This window comes from Hemicordylus capensis, chromosome 14, assembly GCF_027244095.1.
Source record: "Hemicordylus capensis ecotype Gifberg chromosome 14, rHemCap1.1.pri, whole genome shotgun sequence".
NCBI classification, from domain to species: Eukaryota; Metazoa; Chordata; class Lepidosauria; order Squamata; family Cordylidae; genus Hemicordylus; species Hemicordylus capensis.
In genome coordinates this window covers 11,310,198-11,320,046 of record NC_069670.1, presented here as the reverse complement: position 1 = coordinate 11,320,046, position 9,849 = coordinate 11,310,198, and the positions used below count along the sequence as shown (strand labels likewise).

Here is a 9,849-nt window from a genome sequence, read left to right as displayed (position 1 = left end):
CAGCGATGCGATCGCCTCCTTTCCATGTCTAGAGGGGTAGATGTTGCCAAAAATCACTAGGAGCCAGTTGGATGGTAAAGGTAAAGTGAATCGAGTCCGTGTCGACTCGGGGCGCCCCCAGAGCCCTGTGGTTGTCTTTGGTAGAACCCCGGAGGGGTTTCCCATGGCCTCCTCCCGCACAGTATGAGATGATGCCTTTTGGCATCTTCCTATATTGCTGCTGCTCAATATACGTGTTTCCCATAGTCTGGGAAATATACCAGCAGGGATTTGAACCGACAACCTCTGGCTTGCTATTCAAGTCATTTCCCCATACCAAGGGTCGAAATGTGTAGTCCTGGCTCAGCTGGTCTTGTGGCAAGCATTAATAGTCCCCTTTGCTAAGTGGGGTCCACCCTGGTTTGCATATGAATGGGAGACTAGAAGTGTGCGCACTTTTAAGATATTCCCCTTAAGGGATGGAGCCGCTCTGGGAAGAGCAGAAGGTTCCCAGTTCCCTCCCTGGCAGCATCTCCCAGATAGGGCTGAGAGAGAGACTCCTGCCTGATACCTGGGAGAAGCCGCTGCCAGTTTGTGAAGACAATACTGAGCGAGATGGACCAAGGGTCTGACTCGGTATAAGGACGTTCCCTGTGCCTATGGGGCATGTGCTCTCAAGAATGATGCGTTCGCAGTGCCTGCTGCTACAAGCCACCCCCAACCAAACATGCTTTCTTAAAAAAAAAAAAAAACACACACAACTTTCTCCAGCAAGTTTTAAATAACCTTTTTTAAAGAAAAAACAAATGAACAAAACCACACACGCACACGCGCGCGCGCACACACACGCACACACACAAAACAAGTTCAAAGTAGTACATACAGGCAATTGGACACGGAAAGGGGGCCATGTGGGCAAGGAAACAGGACAGCAGGCGGGAGCGACGGGCAGGCACTGGCAGAAGATGGGCCACAAGCATGGCACGAAGCGACTCACAGACACACGGCTCGGATGAGTTGGACACGAGGGCCGCCATGCAGACCAGGGCATGGGACGCACCGAGATCTCCACCCGCCCTCTTTTGAGGGAGGAGTGGGGAAGGAAGCACCGCGCACAGCAACCACAAGGTAGGGAGTGGGGCTAAAGGAGTCCACGTTAAGGGACAGTGAAAGGGGCAGAGGAGTGAGTGGGTGTCACAGGTTTTTCTGTTTTTTCTTAAATAAAAATAAAATAAAGAGATTTTTTTTTCTGTTAAGCAAAATAAGAAAAACTAAATATAAATCTAGGTTTTGTACAGAGGGGAAGAAGTGAATGAAGATGGTGGGGAAAGGTGGTGGATTTGGCAGCTCTGGCAGGGAGGGAAAAGCCGCTGTCCTGCCATTTCTTGCTGTTTTTGCAATGTTTGTGCTGTTCTGGGGTTTGTTTGTTTTTTGCAAGAGTGCAGGTTTTTGAGAGAGAATTCACTGTGCTTGGAACAGGAGGAATGGGCAGGCTGGGACCCTCTTTCCCCACCACGGCACAATTATTTGGGTGGGGTGTGTGTGAGGAAATGGTGCCCCCCGCCTCGAGGGCAATGCCACGTTCTCGCCACCACATTCCACCCCACAAAAATTGTCCCGGCTTCAGAGGTGAGCGGCCTCTGCTCTCCTCTGCCAAAATGGTGGCCAGACTTGAGGCGGAAACGCCACCCTGTCAAGCCCTCTCCAGCCCATCACCAAAGACTATTCAGAGTTGGCCGGGGTGGGTGGCTGGGTGGGTCATCTCTTCCCTCCTACAGTCTGGGGTGTTTAATTCATGGGGCACCCCAGCTTTGCTTGAGTCAGCACCCCCAAACGGACTGGTGTCCCCAAACTTGGGTTGGGGGTCTCCTAGACCAGATCCTGGAAGCCACAGGAGGCAGGCGGTGTTTCTCCCAATGGAGACGGAAGACCCCCAGCGGTCCGTGGCAGAACTGAGGTGCAGCCGGTCAGCCGGGGTTAGCCCCGTGGTTTCCTCGCCCCGTTCCATCGACGCTCGGCTGCGGGCTGTTTTTCTGGCCAAGTCTTCATCTGAACTCGGCAGAAGTGAAGGTGTCCCTGTGTTGCTGGACAGGGAAGAGGGGGTCCCAACCTGGGCGGGGGAGTCTTCTTTCAAGTCCTCCAGGGAGGGGTCTCCCCAGGTTTGGGCAGGGGGGGCTCCCCTGAGCCAAGCCTGTCGGCGAATCGACCCAGTCCGGCCCCTGCCCTAAAAGCCCTTAATGTGGCAATAGGCCTCTAGGGCAGCCAGGAGGATGTAAATCAGCCACAGGCAGACGAAGAGCAGCGTGGACAGGATTTTCGGGGTGCGAGGCCCTCCCAGTTCGCCGCCGACGGGTGCCCGGCGCCGGTAGAGCAGGACCGCAATGCTGACAAAGGCGAAGATGGTGAAAAGGGTGACCGAGAAGGCCAAGTTGCCCGGCTGGACCAGGAACGGCTTGCCCTGGCTGGCCCAGTAGCCGGCTGCAATAGTCCAGGCCACCCCGATGCCCAGGAAGACGTTGACTGCGTTGCTGCCTGTCACGTTGCCGATGGAAGCGTCGGCATGCTGGTCTTGGATGGCAGCCACCTTGCTGGCGAAAGTGTCTGTGCAGGGGAGAGAGAGAGAGAGAGAGGAGGAGAAGGAGGAGAGGATTGGTGAAGGAAGAAAGCCGCCTAAGTTCACGCCAGGCGCCACGTCCATTTGGGATCCAAACCAAGTACGGAACGCTGGTTGCACCAAAGGGACTAGGCACTTGGGTGTTTTTGAGGAATCCAAGCAAGTGGATCTGGCCACCTCCCACTCAGCGACTTCCATCCATCATGACAACAACCCACAAGCCAATGAAACTGGGATGTATTACGCCAGTCTGCACAGCAGAATGAAGGGATTTTATGCCCGTCAATGACCAGCTGTGGCCTGCTGCGAAGTTTGATTCGTCACTTCATTGAGAAGTTGTTGTTTTTTAACCTGCTAAGATACTACTCAGTTGGGCAACAGATCTTTTTTAAAAAGCACCTATATTTAATCCAAGTACCCTTTTTTGGAAAGATGGCCAGCAGCAACTTAAGAGGCATTTCTGGAGAAGACCTCGTCCACCATGTTGTTTTGTTTTTAGTTGTTGTAGCTTTAAAGTGTGTTTAATTGCATTTTTATTTTGTTTTACTACTTTTGTTGTGTGAGCCACCCAGGAAAAAATGGTCATGGGGCAGCCATACAAATAAATGTGTTTGTTGTTACTTTTTATGCATTCCTTCATTCTGGGGAAGGGGTGTGTGTTCCTTCTCCATTTCTGGCTGGCATCTGCCCAAGCGCCAGTTTAGAAGGTGTTCCCACCTGTGTGTGAGAGAGAACAGGGCACCCCTCTGCCAACAGGGCACCCCATGGCCAGCAGTTTCTTAAAGTGGGGTTGAAACCTAGATCTCCCCCCACTAATATTCCACCCCCTTTCCTTCTGAGGAGTCCTTTTGGCCCCCACGGTTTTGCAGTCTGCCTCTTCAACCCTTCCAGAATCCCCCCTTCTCCGTCATGATTTCCTGTCTTTAGAGAGAGAGAGAGAGGCATTTAAGTACTTCACGGGTTGCCTCCTCCCCGCCGCCGCCACCACCACCGCCCACGAGATTTAGCCTTATCACCATTTCTCCACCAGCCTGACGGGAGAGCTTTTCCATTCCTAATCCCGTTCTCCAGACTGTCGGTTAAATACAGCCACCACCGTCTCTCCCCCTCCCGGCACCATTCCCGCCCCAGCCGCTGCAGCCTCTGGCGGCTTTATCAGCGGCGTGTCCAAGAAGTTAGATGTTCTGCTCTCTCATCAAAATCATGACTCTGCATGTGCAGCTGGCTTCGATGGGCGCTCCCCAAATCACAGCAGGACTCAAAGGTACCAGGGCCAATTGCGGGGTGGGTGCAAGCCGGGGAGAAATCTGTGGATGTACTAACCCTAACGGGGGCCCTGCTTTGCGTTTCAGCTGCTCCGTTTGCCCCGAGAAAGGGGCCTCATCCTGCCTGATTTGTGCGGCTGCCCCACCCAGCCAGCCCCCCCCCCCCCCCGACAGCATCCTGCTGCATTCCAGACCCACCCTTCCCATGCCTGGTCTCCCTCACTGACCGGGGACGGAAGTGCCCAGCGCCACGAAGACCACGGCCGTGACCGAGTCCTTGAGGCCGACGGTGCAGCCGAAGTGGGCGGCCAGGTCCCCCGTGAGGGCGGTGAGCACCCCGATGAGGCAGATGGAGACAAAGAAGCAGGCCCAGCCGCACCAGTACTCCGTGGGCGGCACGAAGGCGAAGAGGACCTTCCAGAAGACCGTCAGGAAGTGCATGATGTAGTCAAAACAGGAGGGGAGGCGTTCCTCCCCAGAATCGTCATCCTCGTCGTCGCCTGCAGTGGGGAGGGGGCAGGGGGTGGAGAGGCACACCAGCGATCAACACAGTCCCCCCACCCCACCCTGGCCCTTCCAGGCTTTCTCCCCCCAACTGTAGGGTTGCCCTTTCTCCAGGACTGGCCTGGGCGCTTCCCAGATGACACGCTGTTCAGCGTTAATGTGCTTCGGCTCGGCCAGATCGTTTTGAAAATGTAAATAGCTTGCACAACCCTCCTACAATGCCGGGTGGGTGGGTGGGGGGATACCGCTCTCTTTTTTTTTGGCGTCGTACATGCCACGTTGCAGGGCTAAAATGCAAGGATGACATCCGAAAGGCAGCATGGGAAATGTGATCGGCACCCTGCTGACCACGCAGGGAGTTCAGGGTCGAAACACAGGCAGGACGGAAGCACACTTAGCAGACAGTAGGGACACTGTTGTGGCGGGTCGTCTGGGAAGCGCCCCGGCCTCTCCCGGAATTGGCATCAGGTGCCCCTTGAAAGCCAGCCTGGAGATGGTCAGGGCAAGCCCCCTCCCTCTGAGAACTAGACTGCAAGTTGAATGGCAGCAGATCCACCTGCAAGGAAGCACCCAGGTGTCTCTGCCGTGGCCGGCCTGATGCCAACCTCCCCTCCCTCCCCTCGACAACTACGGATATTCCTCTCCTCCTTTCTTACCTGCGCTGACGGTCACGGCACTCACAAACTGCTCCCTCCAGCTGCTGCTGCCAACCACCAGGGCCAGGTTGGTTTTCTTGATTAATTTGTCCACAGTGCTCTGGAAGCCGGGGAGAACCAGAGGGTTAGAGGGGCCTCGGGCAGGGCAGAGCCCTTTTGCATGGCTGGCCGGCAGGCGCTCGCTCGCCCCCTGCCGCCCGCCTGGTCTCGGCTGCCTGGTGCCAGTGAGCGGGCACAGCTCAAGAAATGTCACGGCCTCCTCTTTTGGCAGGGCGCTGCCCCCCCCCCTCCGCCCTGCCTGCCACATCTGCCTAACCAGCCATGAAGACAAGGGCGCTGGAGCATGTGGCAGCGCGAGGAACGGGAAGACAGATTCAAAGGGGCCGGGAACCGGTGGGGCATGCATCTTGCGCCCAGGCAGGGATGTCAGAACAGCCAAAACAGGGCGCTGCGATTTGTGGCGTGCCTCCGCCTGGATTGGCACGGGGGCATATGGCGCTGGAGCGCACGGTGGGGGAAACGCCAAAGCATTGCGCTGGGCAAGGTTCCCTCCCGGGGGGCTGTCTCCTGGGGGCGCAGGGATCTGTGATGGGGAGGCCAAGGGGATCGGGGCAGTGTGGGGCCGGGGGAAGCCTGCTTCCTGCACCGCAGTGTTTGACAAAAGCAGTGCGTGGTGCAGGACGTGGCTTCAATGTCCCACGTTTTGGGCGGGATGCAAGTATGTCAGATAAATAAATAATACACGAAATCTTCCGTGCCGTATTTCGCAGAAAATATACGCCGGAAGGTTTATAAGGCCCAGGAGGAGTTGGGGAGGAATCGGGCAGAGAATTTGCTCGGGGAGTCTGTAAGAAGAGGTTGGGGGAAGGCAGTGCAGTGATTGTATTGCTTGTCAGTGCAAGGACTACTCATGTGTAAAGTGACTGTAACACTGAGTAGGTATCAAAGCAGGCCATTGGCTGACTCTGGCGAAGTAAAGTGTGTTTGTTTTGCACCTTCCCTCCAAATGATCCCTATATGTTTGCCGGGTGGAAGCCTAACCAGGTGTCAGAAGGGCCTGGCCCTTGCTGAAGGAAGAAAATGGACCAGCTAAAACCTCCCGATGAATTGTGGCTAGAAGGAGGTGTTGCTGGGAACTGGAGGAAGTGGAAAGGAGGCTTTGGACGGCATGATTGTGCTGCCAGGGGAACAGGAAAGAGGCTGGTTTCTGCCAATGGCTGGAGAAGAACCCGGAAAGGTACCCAATACATTTTTCATTTTGATGATGGAGCTGATAAACAAAAAGGCTCCAGGACTGGGAGATCAGTTTGATGCTTATGGTGCACCTAGAAGGAACGTTGCCTATGCAAGGTTACTAGTCGGAGGGCTATGGGCCACCTCCAGCCTCAGAGGCAGGATGCCTCTAAATACCATTTGCATGGGAGCAGCAACAGCAGGAGAGAGGGCATGCCCTCAGCTCTTGCCCGTGGGCTTCTCAGAGGCATCTGGTGGGCCACTGTGTGAAACGGGATGCTGGACCAGAGGGGCTTCCAGCAGGGCTGTGCTTAGGTTCTTAAGGTGTAAGTTTTTCACTACCTCACAACCAGGAGGAGGAAATGCAGATCCCTGCAGGGCTGATTGGAAGTAATTGGCACAGCCTTGTGAATGTGACCAGATGTATTGCATTGTATGCAGAGTTAGACCGGAGAGAGTCAGAGCAGGGCAACTGCGAGGGAAAGACTGGGCCCTTGAACCTGCCGAGGAAGGGGAAGGTAAGCGACTAAAGGAACTTGGGGGGTGGTAGAGAAATGAGAGGATGGTTGTGAAGAGTCTCACCTGGTGTCGAGGAATCTAAAATCAAATCAAGTTCCACCACGACTTTTAGAAAGCATGTCAAATCTTGGCTTTTTTACCCAGGCTTGTATATGACTGTCTCTGCTGCTGTTCTTTGTAGTTTGCATTGTTTTTATACTTGTGTTTTAAATGTTTAAATCAGATTTGTCTTATGTTTTCTGCTAAATATTTTAACTGTGTCATGTTTATAATCTTGTTTTTAAATTTTGCTGTAAACCGCCTTGGGATTGGTTTTAATGAAAGGCGGGATATACATTTAACAGTAAATAATCCAGTTGTAAACTTGCACACGAGTAATACAGTCACTGCAGGGGGGCTGCTGAGAGGCAAGGCGAGGGTTCTGGGGGAGTGAAGGAAGGGGACCTCTCTGCAAGGAATTCCCGGGGAGAGGCAGCTCCCATTTACCTTGAACTCGTAGGACTCCTCGATGACCACCTCGAGTCTGCAGTGCTCCCCCAGGCTGGGGCACCCCATCTTGGCAATGGCTTCCTCTTCTCCCTCGGGCAGCCGGTTCTCGTTGGAGTCGCCTGGGGTGAGCAGACAAAGCAAATAGGCGGGCCGTGAGAGTCGGGCACCCCAGGGTCCCCTCTCCGGTGCGTCTGCCTTTCCAGTCCACCAGCCCCCAAACCGCTGCTCTCTGTTCTTAACTGGCACCCTCTTTCTACGGGGCTGGCTCCTCTTCATAGCAGCCTGGTCACTTTCCGGATTACACACTGCCACGGGGTCACTACGGATTTGCCAAGTGTGCTTCCGCACAGGGGCGTAGCTAGGGGAGAGGAGGCCCGTGTTCACCCCTCTCCCCAGTGGCCCCTTGGAGTGAGGGAGATAATTAGGAAAATAGGGAGGGGTGGAACTGGGGGGGCCTCACCTGGGGGGCCCCGGGTTCTTCGAATCCCTCCGCTCAATTATAGTGACAGCCCTGCTTCCGTACTTCCTGAGTTGTGACACCGCAGTCCCTGTGCTGTCAGCAAGGTGCCGTCCACATTTGCGATGCCTCCTTTCGGGTTTTATCCTTGCGTTATAGTGCTAAGACGTTGCATGTGCGTCGCGAAAAAGGGTCGCTGTATTTTCCCACTGTAGGAGTTTGAGATTCTGGGGGTCGTTTTCAATATGATCCTGCCCAGCCTAAGCATTTTACCCCTGTGGTCGTGTGGAATCTGGACACCCTGGCAGGCAGAAATCTAAACAAGCTTTTTCTCTTCATCTCCCTGCCAGGGAAGGGGAATCTTTGCCTGATATTCTGCACATCAGGTGGTGACTAAAAAATGCAGGAGCATGGCCAGAGGAAAAGGTGGCAACCGTATATAATATATATTGAAGCAAAGGATGGAGAACTTTGGAGACTAGAGTTCTCCTTGGGCAGTCTTTGAATCCATTCCACAAGGAGGCTGCATTTGCCTCTGACTCAGACATCCCCTCTCTCTGCACTCACCATGCCGTGGGCCAGTATCCAACAGTTCTGGCGGCCCCAGCTGCAGGTGGAAATTCTTGTTTTTCTCATACTCCTCGTCATCAATAATTTTAATTTCGATGTATCTCCTGGGGAAGATTAAAAAAAAAAAAAAGATGACAACACACCCCCATGGAGATAGGCAATAATTAGGTGATCAGTTACTCAACCTTTCCTGGGACAGGAATACTAACTGGAGTTGGGAGAACCCTCCCCCCAACAATTGCCCCATTTTTTCCTCTGGCCCAGCTCCTATGCCTTTAACAGCCACCCTAATATGAAATCCAAACACAAATTGAGCCGCTGGCCTTTGACTTGGCACAGAGATGACCTGATGAGGAAAGTGTCACTTGCTCGCTTTCAGTGTAGCTCTTCTGGCAGCTTTTAAAGGTATAGGAGCAGAGCCAGTGAAAAAAGTTGGCAGCCCTGCTGCTAGCATCTAGCTCACCACTGCCAACATCTATGCACAACCTCACAGCTCCTGACCAGCCAAGCTGTAACCCCCTACAGTCATGGCAAGTCCTTGGACCTCCCTCGGTGCCATCTGCTTAATTTCCTAATTGCAAACGAAAAGGGCATCTGTGGGTCAGGCAAGGGTTTATCCTGTGGCGTTGCCAGGAGCTTGGGCCTGCTCTGTCTTTCCCCATTTATTTTATTATCTACCTGCTAACTAATGGACTTGCATTCTTATCCTGGCTGTCCTCCAAGGAGTTCAGGCTAGTGAGCAAGATTCTTCTCCCACTTCATTTTATCCTCCCAATAACCCTGTGAGGTGGGCCAAGCTGTGGGCAGCCAGTTTCGTGGTCTCCGGGCTCCTAGCCCAACGCTCTAACCACTACACCCCGCTGCCTTTCAGGGCTCCCCTCCCTACCGTGGGCCACCAACAGACAGGGAGGCCACAAGCTTGCGTTCACCTTGAAACCTGGAGCTAAGGTGGGCCTTTTTCTTCCGGCCCCGCTCCTGCACCTTTTAACTGCAGCCTGGCAGGCAGATATTACGGAGGGGAAGCTTTTTCCTTGGTCAGCTGGTTTCCATCCCAGGAGAAGCTCCGCCAGCTTAATCCCCGCCTGCCAGGTTGCCGTGAAAGGGTGCCGCTGCCTGCCAATGACACCAAGGCAAGAGAGCAGACAGCGTGTGCGCTTCAGATGTCTGCAGACGCCAGTGGTGTGTGTGTGTGTATGTGTGTGTGTGAGTCCTCCAGATGAGGTGATGCTCAGAGACAGCTCATGTGTGCGCGCACACACTCATCCCACGAAATTTCACGGACGCTTGCTCATGTCTGCCACCCTCCCCACACCACACCGGCCCACCGGCTCCCGCTGCACCGCATGCGCCCGTTTCCAGCGCCTCCCGCTCTCACCTTCTCTGCCTCCTCGTGCCCCTTCCAGTCCCGGACGCCCCCTGCCCCCTGCTTCCACGCTCTTCCCCCGCCCGCCGTCCAAACGGGCCACGCTCCTCCTCCTCCTCCTCCTCCTCTCCAGCGCTTCCCTTTCTCACGCAATTAGGTCAGAGCCTGTCAAACTGGGAGTTGGAGCCTGCCGTGGTGGG

General features: G+C 54.6%; 2 protein-coding genes across 2 annotated transcripts in view; one reads left to right on the top strand and one right to left on the bottom strand.

Moving 5' to 3' along the window:
- Positions 1 to 741: 741 nt before the first annotated feature.
- LOC128337062 (sodium/calcium exchanger 1-like) overlaps positions 742 to 9,849 on the bottom strand; it is a 21,251-nt gene continuing 12,143 nt past the window's right edge. Inside the window, exons 3-7 of the mRNA XM_053277615.1 lie at positions 8,284 to 8,390; positions 7,257 to 7,378; positions 5,019 to 5,118; positions 4,086 to 4,358; positions 742 to 2,580 (exon numbers count right to left, since the gene is read on the bottom strand). Of these exons, the coding sequence (XP_053133590.1) occupies positions 2,204 to 2,580; positions 4,086 to 4,358; positions 5,019 to 5,118; positions 7,257 to 7,378; positions 8,284 to 8,390 (979 nt within the window). The 3' untranslated portion in view covers positions 742 to 2,203. The remainder of the gene's footprint in view (positions 2,581 to 4,085; positions 4,359 to 5,018; positions 5,119 to 7,256; positions 7,379 to 8,283; positions 8,391 to 9,849) is intronic.
- Positions 5,801 to 9,849, top strand: part of LOC128337064 (glyoxal reductase-like) — a 22,678-nt gene continuing 18,629 nt past the window's right edge. The window contains exon 1 of the mRNA XM_053277619.1: positions 5,801 to 6,255. Within this exon, the coding sequence (XP_053133594.1) occupies positions 6,099 to 6,255 (157 nt within the window). The 5' untranslated portion in view covers positions 5,801 to 6,098. The remainder of the gene's footprint in view (positions 6,256 to 9,849) is intronic.